At 43.9% G+C, this 20,152-nt stretch overlaps 1 protein-coding gene across 7 annotated transcripts in view; it reads left to right on the forward strand.

The window, feature by feature from the left end:
• Nucleotides 1-1,788: 1,788 nt before the first annotated feature.
• Nucleotides 1,789-20,152, forward strand: part of Ubap2 (ubiquitin associated protein 2) — a 71,967-nt gene continuing 53,603 nt past the window's right edge. For 2 of the 7 annotated variants that reach the window (XM_057790709.1, XM_057790706.1), the window contains exon 1: nucleotides 5,761-5,817. Coding sequence is in view for 3 of the 7 variants with exons in the window: in XM_057790708.1 (XP_057646691.1) it covers nucleotides 10,418-10,442 (25 nt within the window). In the remaining 4 variants the exon portion in view is untranslated. Of the gene's footprint in view, nucleotides 1,871-5,760; nucleotides 5,818-10,402; nucleotides 10,443-20,152 lie in introns of those variants that run through there. The other 5 variants (XM_057790705.1, XM_057790707.1, XM_057790708.1 and 2 more) reach the window with 5 other exon arrangements.

Genomic DNA, 20,152 nt, shown 5'->3' on the forward strand with positions numbered 1-20,152 from the left:
CAGCAGCAGCAAAGGATCTGAAGGGGCAGCTTTCTCACCAATGCCACCACCTGAACTCTCCCAGGGTCTCTAAGGAGACCTTTCTGCTTCTAGAGACCCCTACTGACATCAGATTCTTATGGGATTAGTAACTGGAGGAAAGAGAAAATAAATTCTTTAGCTTGACATGCAAAACACTGCAAAGATATCTAGCAGTTGGTGTTGTAAGAGGCCACTGTGGACAGTATGATGAGGCTAGGTTAGTTTGCGCTGGAATGAAACTGTTTTCTGCTTCTTCCTTTTCTTGTTTTTTTTAAGATACGGTGGTTTCTTTGTAACTTTGGAGTCTGTCTTGGACCTAGTTCTTTATTTTTTATTTTTATTTATTTATTTATTTTTTTTGGTTTTTCGAGACAGGGTTTCTCTGTAGCTTTGGTGCCTGTCCTGGAACTAGCTCTTGTAGACCAGGCTGGCCTCGAACTCACAGAGATCCGCCTGCCTCTGCCTCCTGAGTGCTGGGATTAAAGGCGTGTGCCACCATCGCCCGGCTTTTTTATTTTGTTTGTTTATTTATTTATTTTTATATATTTATTTATTTTTTTTTGGTTTTTCGAGACAGGGTTTCTCTGTGGTTTTGGAGCCTGTCCTGGAACTAGCTCTGTAGACCAGGCTGGTCTCGAACTCACAGAGATCCACCTGCCTCTGCCTCCCAAGTGTTGGGATTAAAGGCGTGCGCCACCACCGCCCGGCCAGAGGGATCTTTGAGTTCGAGGGCAGCATGGTCTAAAGAAAGAGTTCCAGGACAGTCAGGGCTACAAAGAGAAACCACATCTCAAAAAAGCCAAAACAACCAAACAGAAAAACTCAACCAACCTCTCACATCCACCCAACACAAACAAACAAAAAACATTCTTTGTGCTTAATCCCCTGAGGTTAACATCTTTGCTAAGAGATGGCTCAGGTAACTTCTAAAGGCAAAACCCTATTTGGGTCTCTTATGCCAAGAGGTTAAGTCTCCCTTTCCTTACCGCAAAAAACGGGTCAACCCAACCTCTTGGGCTAGAATACGATTTTATAAACCTCGGACATCGGGTAGACCTTCAAAAAACGTTAGTCGTGTCCTGAAGAAGAGTGTTGGGAACGCAGAGAGCAATGCGCCTCTGACTACACTGAAGTCTCGAGGCCCATCAGCCGAAGGACGTTCTCGGCGGCGTCTCGGCTCAGCAGCTAGCCGTTGGCGTTTTCCCGCGCAAAGGACAGGGCGGAGCGCCAGTCCCGCAACGTGGTAGCAGGATTCACTCTCCGCCAGGACTACACTTCCCAGCAGGAACCACGTTGATTCCCTTGGCAGGTGGCAGCCACTGGTGCCCGCGCTACCCTACTTGGAGTAGCCAGAGTCTGGAGCTCCATCTACGAAATCGACGGGAAAAGGCGGTCTTACGCAGTGCTTTTTGCCGCGCAGCACGCTGGGAGTTGTAGTTCATTCCGGCAACGACTAGAGGCCAGGCTTGCTTTGAGTGGTTGGACCATGTCACGTGATGACAGAGGCGGCCGCATGCGAGTAACTTGCGGGGTCTGAGGTCATCATAGCGCGACAGCACGCTCTAGTAGTGGATTCCCTGTAGATAGCGGATAAAACAACCCTGAAATTCCAACCGCGAGCAATGGCAGCTTCTCCAGAGCTTCCACACCCCCGCCCAGCTGCCAGAGTAGTACTTTCCAGCAGGGTAGACCGGCTCAAGTTTCTAGTATTGGCTCCGCCCTTCCAGTGACGTACGGATCACGTGACGGGCAGGGCCGCCTCTACCGCCGCCGCCGCTTTGTAAGAGGCACATTGGCAGGTAACGAGCGGCGGCGGCGGCGGGTCCCGAGTCCAACGAGAGCAGCAGCGGTAAATTGTCCCCCTGTCCCTTCGGTCGCTCTTTCAGGGTCCTGAAACCTGCAGTCTGTGCTTTCTAGACCTGGGCTAAGGTCTTCAGAACTCCAACCCTCTTTGGGATGCCTCAGGGTCTACCGGGGTGGACCGGGCCGAGCTTCCCTCGCTGCCTTCTGGTTTCCGTAGTGTGTCCAGGCCTGGGTACCCTCCTTCCTCTCCCGCTCAGGTTGCCCTGTGTTTCTGCCCCCCAATCCTAGTTGGCCGGGCCCCACCCAGCCCCAGGGGGCGCCTTCCCCTCCCCCCCCGGGTTTCTGTCCTGGAGGGTGTGGTTTTCTTTCCCACCCCGGTCTTTGCGTTTAGGCTGGAGCTCCCCCGCCACGCTGTCTCCTTCATCCTGACCACCTTTCCGCTTTCTCGTCTGGCGCCTGTCCTGGGAACTGGTCTAAAGCCCAACTTCTGCGCTCTAGTCTTTCCTACTTAACCTGAAGGCATAGTTCAATTTTACTTATTTTCATTCCGGAAGGCTTTGGTGTCAGTTGAAACTTCTTCCTCGTGCCCTGCCTGTTCTTGTAGTCTGGTTGTGTCACAGTTTATTCTTTTCTTTAACGCAAGCTAAGAGTGCTTTGTAAACTGTAAAGCGAGCTGTTAGAAATTCAAATGATTTTTTTTTTTAGCCTGATTGCATTCCAGCTCAGCTTTCTTTACCGCGGAATCACTGTAATCACTGTACTATACTCGGTTTTCCTACCTTTCCCCCTGAATTTTAAGTCTTCGTTGCCCAGGCATGTCAACTGTCACCACTCAGGACTCCTGTTTTCGAATCATTCCTGCTGTGTCTTGCTTTAACACAGTCTTGTACTTTACCACCTCTCCACTTTTCTGCTTTATTTCCAAGGAGCACATTTGCCTACACTTTGACTTTCTCCAGCAAATGCGTACAGTAACAATTTAGCTCTTCCAAAGTCTCCACATGAGGTACACAGAGATCTTCTTTTATTTGAAGGCATGTCATTCTTTGGTCGTTTTTGAGAGAGGGTTGCACTACCTAACCACGGCAGACTTCCGTCTCAAGAGCCTCTTGCCTCAGTTTTTCTATGGTGGGAATCTCAGGCTGTATGGATTACAGACAAGCGCTGCTGTGCCCGTTTACAATGAACTTTTTTGTTTTTTTTTTTTTTCGTGAATAGTGTTTATGCATATCTCTTCTGTTGGTAAAGCTTTTTTTTTTTTTTTTGGTCCCACGTTAGTACAGTACTCCCTCTGAGTTACCTACTCTTTCTTTCTTTTATGAGAAAGGTTTTCTCTGTGTAGCCCTGACTGTCCTGGAACATGCCCTGTAGGTTAGACTGTCCTCACAGAAAATCACCTACCTTTGCCTCCATAGGGCTGGGATTAAAGGCATGTGCCTCCACTTCCTTGTTCTTTTTGGTGTTGGTTTTTCAGATAAAGGTAGAAGGAAGTTGAATATCACACCTAAAAAGTTCTGTAGTGTAGCTTAAGACATTGGACTCGTTCTTTGGTATGGTGTCTGCCTATTTTAGGAAAGGATAAATTCCAGTCTTTGGAGAAGATGATCCACTGTGTTTTGTCTTGGCTAGGCCTGTTTTCCAGTTGTTGCAAAGATTTGCCTTACCGAGCAAAGGTGTCGCACTTTCCGCTTATGTTGCTGACTTATGTATGTTCTTGCCTGATTTTCCTACTTCGGGCTCTTCCGTTCTGTAAGAGGTCCCTCCCCTCACCCCCAGGGCCTGACCTGTGTCTTTCCCACACTTCCGACCCCCCCCCCCACTTTGCTTCCTTGCTGCCTCTGACCTTCAGAAACTAAACATTTCAGGGAAAAGGAGATTGTTTTGTTTGAAATATGGGTGGAAGTTGTAACGTGGCCGAGAATGAGGCCATGAGAAAGGATTGTGGTAATTGCTTCTCCTGCCTGTTTCCTGCTGCTCTGGTTTCCACTGATCTCTCTTTGCATGTGGATTGGGCTAGCCAGGGTCATCTGCGGCTTCCTTGAGAAGGGATTCTACTCTTTCCTAGTAATTGGTGAAGTGCTTGCTCCTCAGGAGGATCCCTTAGTTTGAATGAGTTTTGTTATTTTGGAAGAAATGGTTGAAGTACATGGTTACAAGAATGATGAGGTTATTTTAATTAATGTACTTTTTATTTGATCGGGTTTCACTGTGCTGCCTGCCCCAGTCTCTTGAGGGCTGAGATTACAGGCATCTGGCATATCATTCTGGCCTGATTTTTTTAGTTTGTTTATTTATGTATTTACCTATTACTTAATTATTTTTGAGACAGTTTCTCTGTAGCTTTGGGGCTTGTCCTGAAACTTGGTCTGCAGACCAGGCTGCCTTCAAACTGACTAAGATGTGCCTGTCTCTGCCTCTTTTTTTATTTTATTTATTTTGGTTTTTCGAGACAGGGCTTCTCTGTAGCTTTGGTACCTGTCCTGGAACTAGCTCTTGTAGACTAGGCTGGCCTCGAACTCTGTCTCTGCCTCTTAAGTGCTGGGATTAAAGGCGTGTGCCATTACTGCCTGGTCTGATTTTGATGTTTACTCCTTAGGGATATAAAATGCATTTAGAAGTATAATACTGTCTTGCAATGGTCTAAAGTGATTTTAACTTTTTTTTTTTTTTTTGTTTTTCGAGACAGGGTTTCTCTGTGGTTTTGGAGCCTGTCCTGGAACTAGCTCTTGTAGACCAGGCTGGTCTCGAACTGATTTTAACTTTTAAGTGTTAGCGTTGACTTTACTTTGGTTTGTTTGAGATGGTCTCACTATGTAGTCCTGGTTGACCTGAAATCCAGAGTGCAGTCTTGATGTGTGCATGTTTGTTTGAGACAGTTTCACTCTGTAGCTGGGCTGTTTTCTGGTGTAGGCTCAAACTTGTTGTAGCCCCCTTCTCCAGACTCCCAAGTGCTGGGTGGGATTCCAGGTCTGCGCCTATATGCTCCTCTTCTGATAGAGTGAGTGTTGCGGCCCTTTTGTTCTGTTTGCAAGCTGGGAAGTGGGGATGAGCTTAAAGGAAGTTAGAGGAAGGTGTATGTGGGAAATGTCACCAAAAAGCCCGTGGGAGAGTTTTGGAAGTTTTGACTGAGAAGTCTGTCTTTTTTTTTTTTCTTTATTTTGTTTTTTGGTTTTTCTAGACAGGGTTTCTCTATAGCTTTGAGGCCTGTCCTGGAACTAGCTCTTGTAGACAAGGCTGGCTTTGAACTCACAGAGATCCGTCTGCCTCTGCTTCCTGAGTGCTGGGATTAACCACCGCCTGGTCCGCCTCTCTCTTTTCAAAGCCAACCAATTTTATCAGCTCTGAGTTCCCACAATCAGAGGTTTATGTTTGGGTTGTTTTTACCTCTTTTCTCTAAATAATAATTTTTGTTTTCTCTTTCTCCCTTTTTGGGGGTGTGTGGGGGTGCTGGTGATTGAACCAGGGCTGAAGATGTTGCAACTGAGACAGCTCAACTCCCTGTACTTTTTAATAAAAGGAAACTGATTGGAAAGTTTGTCTTTTTAAATTCAGGGTCTTGTAGGCCAGGTTGGCCTTTGTGCTTGATGGGTAGCCAAGAATGAGCTTGAACTGATTTTCCCTACTTCCACTTCTACCTCCTGCAGGTGTGCTCCACAGGTGTGCTCCTGAAATTCTTTGATGGGGGTGTTGAGGACCAGATTTTGTGAATTTTTGGCGGAGGGACATAGTTGCTTGTGAACTGGAGTTTCAGTTGGTACCCAGTTAAGTGTTTGGAATTGAGATGTGGAACAGGGCTGTGTTTAGGAAGGAAGTAACTAGACAATATTTTCCTTTTAAAAGTTTTTAGGTGGGGCTGACCGCAGAGGTGGCTCTTCCAGAGGACTCCATTCAGTTCCCAGCACCCACATGGCAGCTCACAATTATATTCTGAAACTCAGTTCCAGGAGATCTGACACCCTCCTACCAGTGCACATAAAGTAAAATAAAAGGGAGGTAAGCTTTACAGGAAAAACACACAAAGTTGTTAGAGGACTGGGTGTGGTGATGCTGACTTTAATCCCAGCACTTGGGGGCAGAGGCAGGCCATCTCCGCAAGGTCAGGCCAGCCTGGTCTGTGTAAGGAGATCCAGAACAAACAGCAATTTAAAAAAAAGGCTGGAGAGGTAGCTTAGGTTAAGAGCACTTTCTGCTCTTCAAGAGGACTGCTGATGAGTGCCCAGCACGCATGATGGTTGTCTGGAACACTACAGCTCTGGAAGATCTGATGCCCTCTTTTTTTTTTTTTTTTAAGTTTTTCGAGACAGGGTTTCTCTGTGGTTTTGGAGCCTGTCCTGGAACTAGCTCTTGTAGACCAGGCTGGTCTCGAACTCACAGAGATCCACCTGCCTCTGCCTCCCAAGTGCTGGGATTAAAGGCGTGCGCCACCACCGCCCGGCCTGATGCCCTCTTTTGGCCTTCTTGAGCACCAGGCCTCTAGTGGTATGGATGAAAGTACCAGCAGGTAAAACACCCATATACATTTAAAACAAAACCTTCTAGGTCAGTGAGATGGCTCAGTGGATAAAGACATGCTTTCGAGTGTGGTTCCCCGAGTTTAATCCCTGGAATCCACATGGTAGAATGAGATTAGGCTCCTGCTATTTTTCTGACCTCCATTTATACGCTGTGGCATTGCACACACAAAAATATAATAATATTTTTAAAAAAGTTGTTAGGAATGTGTGTGGTTCAGTAATGGAGAGCTTCCTGCCCAAGCAACACTGAGGGAAAAAGTGGGCTTAACCCTCCTCCCCCATTTGGACATTTAATACTTATTAGAACATACCTTATTTTTATTTTTATTTTTTTGTCATTTCTTCTTCTTCTTCTTTTTTTTTTTTTTTTTTGGTTTTTCGAGACAGGGTTTCTCTGTGGCTTTGGAGCCTGTCCTGGAACTAGCTCTTGTAGACCAGGCTGGTCTCGAACTCACAGAGATCTGCCTGCCTCTGCCTCCCGAGTGCTGGGATTAAAGGCGTGCGCCACCACCGCCTGGTTTGTCATTTCTTTTAAAAGTTTATTTATGAACATTGGTGTTTTGCCTGCATGTGTCTGTGTGAGGGTCTGGGGTCCTTTGGAACTGGAGTTATGATTGTGAGCTGACAAGCGGGTGCTGGGAATTGAACCCCGGTCCTCTGGAAGAACAGCCAGTGCTCTTCTTTATCTCTGAGCCATCTCTCAAGCCCTACATTATTGTTTCTAGGGCTTAAAAATTAATATTTTTCTTTTAGAGTTTTTTTTGTGTTTTGTTTTATGTGTACGAATGTTTGCCTGTGTGTACATGTGTGTGCCTGGTACCCATGGAGGTCAGAAGAGTTACTGGATGCAGTGAAACTGGAGTTGGTTATGAGGCCCCATGTGTGCTGGGGATTGAATGCAGGTGCTCTGCCAAAGCAGCAAGTGCCCTTAATCCTGAACAGTGGTGATCGCTGAGCCATCTCTCCAGCTGCTGATTTGTTTGTTTATTTGTGTGTGTGTGTACCTGCCAAAAAAAGGCCTAGGATTCCGTGGAGCTGGAGTTTTAGGTAGCTGTGAGCTGTCTGATAAGAGTGCTTCTCGGGTCCTCTGCGCGAAGAGTATGCTCTCTTAACTGTTGAGCTGTGTGTTCAGTTCATTTGTTGTTGAGACAATCTCTCTGTCGTCCTCGCTGCCCTAGAGCTCGATACGTAGACCAGGCTGGCCTTAAACTCATAAAGGCTTGCTGCCTTTGTCTTCTGAGTCCTGGGATTAAATTTAAGGTCTGTACCATAATGCCTGGCATTTATTTATTTATTTCTTTATTGTTGGCATAGGATCTTAGTATACCTGGCTGGTGTGGAACTTGCTACGTAGACTAGGTTGGCTTCAAACTTTCTATGGTTCTTCTTCCTGTGCTTCCTGAATTCTTGGATTAAATCCTTGGGCTTTTTATTTTTTCAGGTAGCTGCCAAGGATAGCTACTAATTTGTAGTTCAGGGCAAGAGGTTTAGGTGTGTTACTTGTGTTATTCTGCCTATATCTCCCAAATGTGGGGACACAGACACAGGAGTGCTCCAAATCTTGTGAAAAGTGGATTTCATTTGGATTTAGACCAATGGTTCTCAACCTCTGGGTGTTAACGACCCTTTCACAGGGTTGCATTAAGGCCATCATAAAACACAGGTATTTACATTACGATTCACAACAGGAGCAGAATTACAGTTATGAAGTAGCAGTGAATAATTTTATGGTAGGGGTCACCACAACATTAGGAACTGTATTTTTTTTCTTTTGAGGAACTGTATTAAAGAGCTGTAGCATTAGGAAGGTTGAGAACCTCTGCTCTAGACTTGGTTTCTTGTCAGTGTTATTTATTAACTTGTATTTAATAGAACACAATTTAGTAATACCTGGTATTTCTATTGTTTCCACATTTTAAAAACTTTTATATATGCTTGTTTTTATAACTAGATGCTCTGTGTGTGCACTTGGGCCATGTAGAGGCTAACTCTTTCACTTTTGCTCTCAGACCAGCTGGAGTTGCGGGCAGTTGTGAGCTGCCTAGTAAGAGTGATAGAAACTGCGGCACATACTTCTAGATGCTGAGCTGTCCCCGCTGCCCAATCTCAGTACGTCCCCATAGCCGAACCGGAACTCTCTCTTCTGAAGTGCTGCAATAAAAGGCATGTCCCACCATGCTCATTTCATACGAATTTTTTTTTTTTTTTTTTTTTAGTTTTTCGAGACAGGGTTTCTCTGTGGCTTTGGAGCCTGTCCTGGAACTAGCTCTTGTAGATCAGGCTGGTCTCGAACTCACAGAGATCTGCCTGCCTCTGCCTCCCGAGTGCTGGGATTAAAGGCGTACGCCACCACACTTTAAAATTTTTTTTTTTTTTTTACCGTGTCCTGATCTCATTTGGAAAGGCAGTAGAGGCATGGGATTCCTTAAGAGTTTGAGTCAGAGTGATCTACTTAGGGAATTCTAGGATAACCGGGACTACACAGACCCTGTCTCTTTTTTTCTTATTTTTTTGCTTTTTGTTTTTTGAGACAGTGTTTGTGAAATAGTCTTGGCCATCTTGGAACTCAAAAGTACATAATCTCTACATATTGCTATAAAGGATTTTTTTTTTTTTTTGCTGGAGGTTCTTCAAGACATGGTTTCTTTGTAGCTCTGGCCACCCTGGAACTCACCTTTGGAGATCAACCAGACTGGCCTCAAACTCACAGAGATCCGTCTGCCTCTGGCTCCTGAGTGCTGGGATTAAAGGCGTGCGCCATCACCGCCCAGAACATATCCTGTTTCAAATTTGAAAAAAAAAAAGGATGGAGGTGCTGTAACCCAGTGGTAGTGTTGCCTAGACCTTAGATTCAGTTCATAGTGCTGCTGCCCTCTTCAGAACAGTAGTGATTGGGAAATACCCTGCTTAACCTTGTCCGTTAAATGGCCGCTCGCCAAAACTGCCACAGTAGATGGTGATTGATAGAGCTGGCACAGTGAGATGTACGTAACCAGGGTCTGGCTGGGAGTGGACAAGGAAATGCAGCTTTATTTTATTTGTTAGCTAAATTGTGGTGATAGTTGCAAAAGCTTAGCAAATACACCAAGTCTTCTCCTGAGGCAGGGTTTCTGTGTATCCTAGACTGTCCTGGAACTCAGAGATCTGCTTGCCTCTGCCTCCTGAATACTGGGATTAAGGTGGACTTTATGTTTTGACCATGCTGCAGTAAAATTATTCAACTTTTTTTGGAATAAATATTTTGAGGTCAGTAAGTTAAATAGATAAAACAAGAAACTCAAGCAGCATACATTAATCCTATAATTGTTACCAGGTATAACCAAGCGTTAGATCCATGATCTTTTCTAGGTTCTTCACAGCTTAGGAAACAGTATTTGATTAGGGTTTCCTAATCTCAAAATTAGTAGATTTCAAGTCTGCCTGACTTCTGAACTAGGTGCTCTTAACCACACTCTACTACTTTGTTTGTCTGAAATGCTGCTGTCTGGGCGTACGGCCAGGTGCTAGCTAATAAAGAGAGCCAGCAAAGGAAAGGAAATTGAGGACCTTTGTAGTGTAAAAGGCTGGCTCTCCATACTAGATAAGGAATAGGAATGGGGTACAGAGGTGGGGGTCTTTGAATTGTGTAGGGTTCCACTAACCTTTACATACCTAGTTTTGCTATTTATTCGGTGGGCGACATTTAAAGTTGGAACTTGAGTTCTGAGCTTCAATACAATAGGCTACTTTACTTTTTCCATACTGATTTTAGTAGCTTTTGAAATCAGTATGATGGACTGGTCTCTAAGCCCTGTGCCAGTTTATAGTTACCTTATGAAGTTGTCAGGCACATACATTGAGGAACACTTTGTTTTCTCAAGCTAGCTGTACCCCCAGCCTGCTTCCTTTCTTTAGATGCTGCTGCTCAAACCCGTCACAGCCTTGCTCATGCCCAGCACTAGCTATCCCACTCCCCAGCCAATTGCTGATGCTAGTAGAGCACACAGTTGGTGGCGAGGGGACATACTCAATATCGGGTTTTCTATTTCAGGAATAAGAATGAAATAGTGCTGAGCGTTTGAGGACAGAAGGAAACAAGGATGGTGTTACCATGCCTGAAAAGGAGTGAGTGGTTGAGACAAAGGCATGAGAACAAGAGGGAAGACTGCAAACAGGAGTCATGGCCTGGGGGTAGCCTTTCTTCTGTGGGAGTGATGACGTGAAAGAAACCAGATCTAAGGTTAGGCAGGAGGAGGATGGAGACAGTGAGTGTATTCCTTCAGGAAAGAGTGTAAGTCGTCATTGGTTACAGAATAGAGCATGTAGTTTCCAGTAGTGACTGGAAGGAACTGTTTTTGAGCTTTCATTCTTGAGGTTAATCTGCACCTAGACAACGGTTTAGCATGTCTTTCTATATCACCATCGGGGAAATAGATAGGGAATATTTTTTTGAGTAGTGTAGTGGGAGATTTCCTTATTTAAGGGTTTTTGTGTTTTATGTCTTAGTAAAAACTGGCACATGTAGGTACATAAAGTAGCAGGTGTGTGTTAATTTTTAAATGGATCAAATGACTTGATTGGCACATTCTCTTTTTTGTTTCGTTTTTTTTTTTTCGAGACGAGACAAGGTTTCTCTGTAGTGTTTTTGCCTGTCATGGAACTAGCTCTTGTAGATCATGCTGGCCTTGAACTCACAGAGATCCGCGGACCTCTGCCTCCCAAGTGCTGGGATTAAAGGCGTGCGCCCACACCACCCGGCAGATCCTAGCTTTATAGTATTATCTAAAGTATGTGTACTTTTTATCTTGAAATAGCTCCCCACTAGTTGGACATGGTGGTGCATCCTTTAATCCAAGCACTTGGGAGGCAGAGGCAGACAGATCTCTGAGTTTGAGGCCAGCCTGGTCTGTAGAGAGTTTCAGGACAGCTAGGATCTTTTTTTTTTTTTTTTTATTATGTATACAATATTCTGTCTGTGTGTATGCCTGCAGGCCAGAAGAGGGCACCAGCCACCATGTGGTTGCTGGGAATTGAACTCAGGACCTTTGGAAAAGCAGGCTTAACCTCTGAGCCATCTCTCCAGCCCGACAGCTAGGATCTTTACACAGAGAAATCCTGTCTTGAAAACAACAACAACAGGCAGGTGGATCTCTGTGAGTTCGAGACCAGCCTGGTCTACAAGAGCTAGTTCCAAGACAGGCTCCAAAACCACAGAGAAACCCTGTCTTGAAAAACCAAAAAAAAAAAAAAAAAGAAAAGAAAAGAAAACAACAACAACCCACAAAAAACAAAAGAATAGCCCTTTATAGAAGTCAGGATCTCACTGTGTAGCTCTAGCTGACTTGGAGCTTTTTACATGGACCATTTGGCCTTGAATGTACAGGCTTCTGAGTCTATAGTGCTGGGATTAAAGGCATGTCCCCACACTACTCTCCCCCTCCCCTGTTTTTTAATTTAAAGGACAGGGTTTGTCACTGATCCTGGAATTCTCAGATTCTGTTAGACTGGATGGCAGGCAAGCCCTAGAGATTTCCTGTGTCCACCTCCATAATGCTAGGATATACAGGCCTTGCTTTTTCTTCTTTTTTTTTTTTTTTTTTTTTTTTTGGTTTTTCGAGACAGGGTTTCTCTGTGGCTTTGGAGCCTGTCCTGGAACTAGCTCTTGTAGACCAGGCTGGTCTCGGACTCACAGAGATCCGCCTACCTCTGCCTCCCAAGTGCTGGGATTAAAGGCGTGCGCCACCACCGCCCGGCCAGGCCTTGCTTTTTGTAAATAGGTTCTGGGGCTCAAATATAGGTCCTATCATTACTAACCAGACTATTACCACACTCACTTGCATCTCTCCTTGAACTCAGAGATTGACCTGCCTCTGTCTCCTGAGTGCTAGGATTAAAGGAATGCACTGCCACCACTGGCTGTTCTGCTTCTTTAATCTTAGCTCTTTTGTCCTGTCCTTTTTCAGAGGTATACAATAAGTGCTTGTGCCAGTGGATGCTTGCAGATGGGGAGATGGCTCTTTAATTATCCAAATCAGCAGGGAAGTCATTCTGCAACTTGGTGAAAATCAAAGGTGTTTTGACTATTTGAAGGCTTGCTCTGTAATGATAGGGTTAAAAATATCTTTAATGCTTTAAAATTCTTTTAAAGAGTAAAGATGTTTAAGAAATGCGTGATGGAAAAGCCATTTGAAGGGTTGCATTGTCCTTGGGTTTGGAATTTTGGTTTTGGAAAGAAGCCATTTTATGCTGCCCAGAAGTTATGCAGACATAAGTGCTGTCTCTGCGAAATGAGCTGAGGATAAGAAAACAAACAAGATGTGATGAGTCTAATTTTAGGAAAGCAAGTTCTTATTTCCTTTATCACTCACTACGTAGTTAGAATAACTGATGAGTCAGAAAAATTAGTGTTTGTTTAGTTTTTTTTTAGATAGAATTTCTCTGTGTGCTCTGGCTGTTCTGGAACTCATTCTGTACACCAGGCTGGTCTCGAACTCAGAGCTCCACCTGCCTCTATCTTCCATATACTGGGAGATAAAAGTGCATGCTAACAACACCAAGCTTAAAATTAGTGTTTGTGATACTCAACGGCCAAGGCAGAAAAACGCAGTTTATTTTACTGATATGTCTGTAAAATACTGACTCTCTGTCTCTATCTGTCTAATTCTATTTGACACATGGTCTCCATGTGTAGTCCTGTCCACTCTGGAACTCACTGTTTAAATCATGCTGGCCTAAACTCAGGGAGGCCCACCTGCCTCTGCCTCGCTAATACTGGGATTGAAGGCAGCATGTATTACCATGCTTGCTAATACTGCTTTTTGAAAGAATTTATATTGTAAAAGGGTGGGACCAAAAATTTAGTGTGTGCACATGCCCAGGAATGTGTGCTTGTGTGCACTGTGGCACATGTGAAAATCAGAGATCCATGTGTGTCCCAGTGACCAAATTGAGGCTTGGTGGCAGTTGCCTTTTCTTATTGATCCATCCACAGGTGAGCCTGGAGCATACATACAGTCTTCCTGCTTCAGTCTCGAGTGCTAGGATTCCTTTGACATTTGCTTTAGTATCCATAATACTGATCACTCAGCTGAACAGAGTAAGTGAAGTGTTATACATTTTAGGATTTATTTTAGTTATGAATGTGTTGGTGTTTGCAGTGGCCAGAAGAGGTGTCAGATCCCTTAGAGCAGGAGACACAGGTGGTTGTCAGCTGTCTTTATGTGCTGGGAACTAAACTGTGTACTCTGGAAGACTAGCAGTAAGTGCTTCTAAGCACTGGGCCATCTCTTCAGCCCCAAGATGCTATAATTCTAATGGTACTTTGCTTTTATGTTTTAGTTTGTTTATGGGTAGCCATCATTATGATGCAAAAAAGAGCCTTGGAAAAAAATCACTGAGCTATTTACTTGTTCTGAGGCAAGTAGCCCTAGTTGGCCTACTGCTTGTAATAGGCTGTTCTGAAATTTAAGATCCTTCAGTTTGTCTTGACTTACAGGCAGGAGTCACCACACCCGAATCACTCTGTGTAGTGGCATTTCATTTGTAAAGCTTGTCTGAAGATCAGAGATGAAAACAGCCCACTGGTCAACTTTACAGACCAGGCAGTGATAACACATGCCTTTAATCCCAGTACCCACACTAGTGGGCATAAAAACCGACGGTACAGGCCTTTAATCCCAGCAGTGTACACCTTTAAAATCCTAGCCCTAGAGAGTGTTATAAAATGGCAGGAGACGGCTCTCAGTCTCATCCTGAGATTCCTGGGGGCAGGATCGCCATTTCAGACTGAGGTAGAGGTAAGAGCCAGTGGGTGGCTTCTTTTGCTTTTCTGATCTTCAGGATGCACCCCAATTTAGTGCTGCAATTATGCCTGGTTTATTTTTTTAAAAAAATAGAGTCTGAAGTTCTGGCTGGCCTGGAACTTGTGTCTCAGACTGACGTTGATATTTTGATATTTCCATTCTATCTTCCGAAAGGAGGATGTGATTTTAGGAACAGGCCAGTGTGCCTAGCATAGTATAATAGTCTAATGACAGCACCATCTGGATATTTGAGAAGTGCTTGTTTTAGTGAATAAGTTTTTGGTGTGGGTGTATGTGTGCTGTGACTTGAACCCAGGTCTCATGGACCTTCATGCATGCTGGAGACATGTTATGTTCTTTAACTTGGTCTTGGGAACTTTGTCAAAGAAACAGAAGGCTCACCACAAGTTTGAGGACAGCCTCATATATGTAGGAGGCCAAGCAGGGCTACAAAGATCCTGCCTCAGAACAAATAAAGAGCTCAGGAAATACACTTCCAAGGCTCCTTTTATTTACATCATAGGTTCTGTGAAATACTGTGTGTAATAGGGGCTTTTTGTTTGGAGACAGGTCTGTTAGAGGTAGGGGGTAAAGATTAGTTACGAATAATGAATGATTTTTCTTTGGAGGGCAAAGAATCCTCGATCTTGCCAGGTTAGAGAGGGTTTAAAGGTTGGATAGTAGTAGCACAGTGATAGAATCGTTGCCTAGCAATACGAAGTCCTGGGTTTGATCCCTAGCACCATGAAAGATGAGAGCAATAACCTAATAAGAAAGATGAGGTTTAGTGTTGAGAAAGCTGGGTAGCTGGAATGGGACACATGTATGAGGAAGCCACAGGCAATAAAATATTTCTCCTTCTGTAGATAGCCAGAGAGACATGTGACTGCACCAAATAAAATTTGATGTCCTCTAATGTTGAGGAGTCCAGCAGCACTCATCTTTTTCACGGGCAGGTTATAAGCCCAGCCCAGCTGATAACATTTGTGGGTGTAGGGAGTTCATCCTTACCCACCAGCTGTGAGAGGCCTGCCCCTGCCCTCTGCGGCTGTGGAGAATAAAAGGATCCACTTGGTCAGCTCCTGGCATGCAGACACTAGCAGTTGAGCTGCATGGAATTAGGCCTCATAATTGAGTGTTTGACACCCTTGTTGCCTTATTTTATACCAGATTGGCAGTGTTGATTTCTTGCTGCCTGTCGAGAATCTTTACTAATTTCCCAGACAGAAAACGGTTGAGAATGAATTCTGATAGAAAAAACAAGAATGCAGATTGGAAATGAAATGAAAGTAATAAAGCAGAATTGGTCACAAGAGGTCATTATTAGTGTTGGAGATACAAAGTAAATGGATATTTGAAAGGCTGTGGACAAGATATTTTGGATTAGGAATGAGGTATTTAGGTGATGTCAACAATTGCTGCCTCATAGAAGGAGTTGGGGACTGTTAGATTTCTATAATTGAACATTTGACTTTGGTATAGTTCTTCGTAGAGTAGGGAGCCAGGTGGGTTTGAATTCTTCATTTTGTCGCTTAATGATCTGTGACTCTTGTAAAGTATGTACTTAGTAGTATATACTGGAAAAGTTTATGATTTAATACCCTAAAATCCTTTAAGGTCAGACAATCAGTGTCATGCTGCATAGCAAGTACCAGGCTACCTGAGATCTTTTTTTTTTCTTTTTTAAATTATTTATTTATTATGTATACAATATTCTGTCTGTGTGTATGCCTGCAGGCCAGAAGAGGGCACCAGACCTCATTACAGATGGTTGTGAGCCACCATGTGGTTGCTGGGAATTGAACTCAGGACCTTTGGAAGAGCAGGCAGTGCTCTTAACCTCTGAGCCATCTCTCCAGCCCCCCTACCTGAGATCTTAAAAAAAGTAGTGTCTGGCACATATAATATATATGTTTGCTGCTAGTTATCATTACTTAACTGGTTTTAGAATTTTGGGAATGAGTGTACACCTGGGATTATCTTTACCAAATAAGGAGACTCTGAACTGAGTTAATATCCTTGATAGGCATTCTTTGTGGGTAATGTGTGTAGAGGCAAGAAGTTGATGCTGGGTGTCTCCTCAGTTTTCCGCCGTATTTTTTATGAGTCTTTCCCTGACCCAGTTTGTCACTTCAGCTAATTAGATGACCAAATGCCCTAGAGATCCTATGTACACCTCATCAGCCCTAGAATTTCAGGTGTGCACCACCATGCTTGGCTTTTATGTGAGTCCCAGGGTTTAAGACCAGGTTGTCATGACAAGCAAGCATTAGCTGAGCCATATCCCTCCCCGCTGTGGGTATTCTTGGCAGAGTCTTGGTTGTATTTTGAAAGAGGTCTCCATATATTTCCCTGACTGCCTGGAACTTGTGTCAGTCAGTCCTAATTTTAATTCCTTAGTGTTGGAATTAGAGGTGAGTGCCAGCAATGTTAAGTACCCTGGAACTGAAATTATGGGTGGTTGTGAGCTACAGTGTTGAGCATTGACCCAGGGTCTTCTGGAAGAAGAGAAGCAAGTGTCTTAGCAGCTGAGCAGAGGCCAGAAGAGAGGTTATCAGACCCCTGGAGCTGGTGTTTGTGAGCTGCCTGGGGGGGACTGAACCCGAGTCCTGTAAGATGAACTAGTGCTGAGCTATATCCCCCCCTTACTCTGGTGCAGGTAGGCTGGCACCATACTGAGGCAGTCCCCTGCCTCAGTTTCCTGAATGCTGGGGTTACAGGCATGAGCCTAGGTAGCATTGTGGTTTTAAAAGTGTCTCCCAGCTGGGCGATGGTGGCGCACGCCTTTAATCCCAGCACTCTGGAGGCAGAGGCAGGCGGATCTCTGTGAGTTCGAGGCCAGCCTGGTCTACAAGAGCTAGTTCCAGGACAGGCTCCAAAACCACAGAAAAACCCTGTCTCAAAAAACAAAACAAAAACAAACAAACAAACAAACAAAAAGTGTCTCCCAGTCCTCATATTTTATTTATATATACATATATTCAACCCCACCCCACCCACCGATGCAGGGTTTCTCTGTGTAGCCTTGACTGTCCTGTAACCCCCTTTTTTTTGGGGGGGGGGGATTTTTTCGAGACAGGGTTTCTCCGCAGCTTTGGAGCCTGTCCTTGTCCTGGAACTCCCTTTGTAGACCAGGCTGGCCTCGAACTCACAGAGATCCGCCTGCCTCTGCCTCCCGAGTGCTGGGATTAAAGGCGTGCGCCACCACCGCCTGGCTGTTTTGTAACTCTTTGTAGACAAAGGTTGAGGCTGGCCTTGACCTCATACCCGCCTGCCTGTACCTCTGGAATGCTGGGATTAAAGGCATGTGTCCACCACTGCCCAGTCTTAATATATTATCTTGATGAGTGCAATTTATGCTGGAACTTGGGATTTATTCACTTATTTGAAATTTTATTTAATGGTGATTGACATCTTCTCTGTTCTCTACGTGTTAGTAAATGTTCTGTAGTAATTTTTCGGAATGATCAAGTGTGTTTGTCTATGTGTTTTATGTTTATATGTGTTTTTAAAGTTTTTTTTTTTTCAGAGCTGGAATGATTGTTCAGTGGTTAAGAGCACTGACTATTCTTCCAAAGGTTTGATTCCCAGCACCCACATGGTAGCTCACAATTGTCTGTAAGTCCTCTTCTGGCCTGGCATGTATAGACATAGTATGCAGACAGATGTACCTGTATACTAAAATAATTAAAAATAAAATTTTATTGTTTAAGACTTTATTTTTGGTTTTTTTCAAGATGGGTTTCTCTGTGTAACAGCCCTAGCTGTCCTGGAACTCACTTTGTAGGCCCAACTGGCCTGGAACTTACATAGCTCCACCATGCCCGGCAATAAATTTTTTTTTTGAATTATTTTTTATGGTTTTTCGAGACAAGGTTTCTCTGTAGCTTTGGAGCCTATCTTGAAACTAGCTCTTGTAGACCAGGCTGACCTCGAACTCAAAGACGTCCGCCTGCCTCTGCCTCCCGAGTGCTGGGATTAAAGGCGTGCGCCACCACCGCCCAGCCAATAAATTATTTTTAAATGAGTGCAAGTGCACATGTGCTTGTGGTCCAGAAATACTGAATTCCCTGGAGTTAAAGTAGTTATATGCAGGTCAGTTGCCAGATGTAGGTGCAGGGATTGAACTCAGGTCTTCTGGAAGAGGAATATATGATCTTAACTCCCACACAATCTTTACAATTTGTGTTTACTTTTAAAGATTATATATTTTATGTGTTTGTATGTGTACCTGAGTGGATATATGCACCATATGTGTGCACGTTCCCAGGGAGGCCAGAAGAGGGTGTCAGGTGCCCTGGAAATACACTTAATTGTGAATGTAACTAATGTGTTGCTAGGAACCAAGCACGCATTCTCTGCAGAAGCAGCGAGTACAATTAACTAACTGCCGAGCCGTCTTTCTGGCCTTACCTCCCTAGCCTACAGTTCCTTCTGTATACCTGATTTTGTCTCTGCCTCTTAGTGCTGGAATTAGCTATACACTACTGTATACAGCTTTAAGTTGTTAAGAGTTTATAGTTAAAACTGATAGCAGTTTTAAGTTAGTTTTTACCTTAAAGTTAGTGTCTTCGTGATGAATTAGTGTTTGTGTAAACTTTAGAGAAGTAGGTGGCTGTTAATTCATTCTAAACTGAGAAATCCTATCTCCGTTCTCCCTCCTCCTTACCTCAGCCACAGTAATCAAATCCAGGGCTTCGTGAATGCTAGGCAAGCAATTTATCACTGAGCTGGATGCTCCTCTGTTGGGATCTTTTGGGAACAGTTGTTTGTCTGAAGTACCTTGCTTGCAAAGGGAAAAGGTATAGGTTTAAACTTTTTCTAGAACCAGTGAAATGGCTCAGTAGGTAAAAACACTTGTTTGTCTCCAAACCTGATGACTTGAGTTTGACTGCTAGAGCCTGTGGCGATGTAGAGACCTCACTCCCTAAAGTTGACCTGACTTTCACACCTTTGCACTTCCCTTATAGCACAGGTGTGGACTGTTTCTGTACCTTAGATAATGGGGGAAATTTCTGTTTTAAATTTCTGTTTTTTGTTTAAGTTAAAAATGTATCACCAGTTCTAAGTTAAAATCTATCATATCTTTAGTTACTTTGAATAAGATGAGGTAAAAGAGGTAGAAATGTCATTTGTTTTTTGTTTTTTCATTTGGGTTTTGAAATTTCACTGGATAGATCTGAGTAACCTCATGCTTTCTGTAGCTCAAGAACCTGAGATATGGAAGAGTTTCTGACAGATTATTTTTAGAAGTCTCTTGCTCTTGTCTGTTTCTATTCTAAGAATTCTCTTGGAACCTGTTCCAGAGTAGTAGAGCTGATGGCAAACAGTGTAAATGCAATTCCTATGTCTGGCAACTAACTGGGTGTGTCTTGCAGACAAAGATCTATTCCCTATGTTCTTAATCTGGTCTCCATGCCCTCCATCTTCAGTTTAGAGGTAGTAAACAATTTTAAGAGTTTTTGGTGATTGCTTTGGTAAGTCCTCCCTCTCTCCCTTCTTCCTGTATTGTTTGTGTGTGCGGCAGGGGTGGAGGTATGAGAGGTGTGAGTGTGTGCACGTACATATTGTCTAGGAGTTTGTTCTTGCCTTCACCTTGTTGAGGCAGAGTCTCCCGTTGTGTCATGCTGTGTATTCCAGGCTGACTGGTGGTAGTTCTGTCTTTTTCATCTCCCATCTCAACATGAGTGTTGGAATTATAGATGCACGCTACTTCATCTGGCTTTTAGCTGGGTTGGAGGGCTTCTGTGGCGAGTGTTTTTACTCACTGTGCCATTTCACCCTCCACCTCTGTTGTTTGACTAAATTTTATAAAATTGTATGCCTCTGAGCTATGTAATATACCAATAATCTCACCACTTGGAAGATTGGGAGAGGAGGATTGTTTGTGTTCCAGGTCAGTCTGGGCTATAGTATTGCAAGTGCCTATCTCAAACAATAAAAAACCTTTTGTAAATCAAAAGTTATGCAGTTTAGTGTAAGGGTTTGTGCTCCATTCCTGTAGTTTTCTCATTGGATGCCTTCTTGTAAGGA

This window comes from Chionomys nivalis, chromosome 16 (genome assembly GCF_950005125.1).
Source record: "Chionomys nivalis chromosome 16, mChiNiv1.1, whole genome shotgun sequence".
Taxonomy (NCBI): domain Eukaryota; kingdom Metazoa; phylum Chordata; class Mammalia; order Rodentia; family Cricetidae; genus Chionomys; species Chionomys nivalis.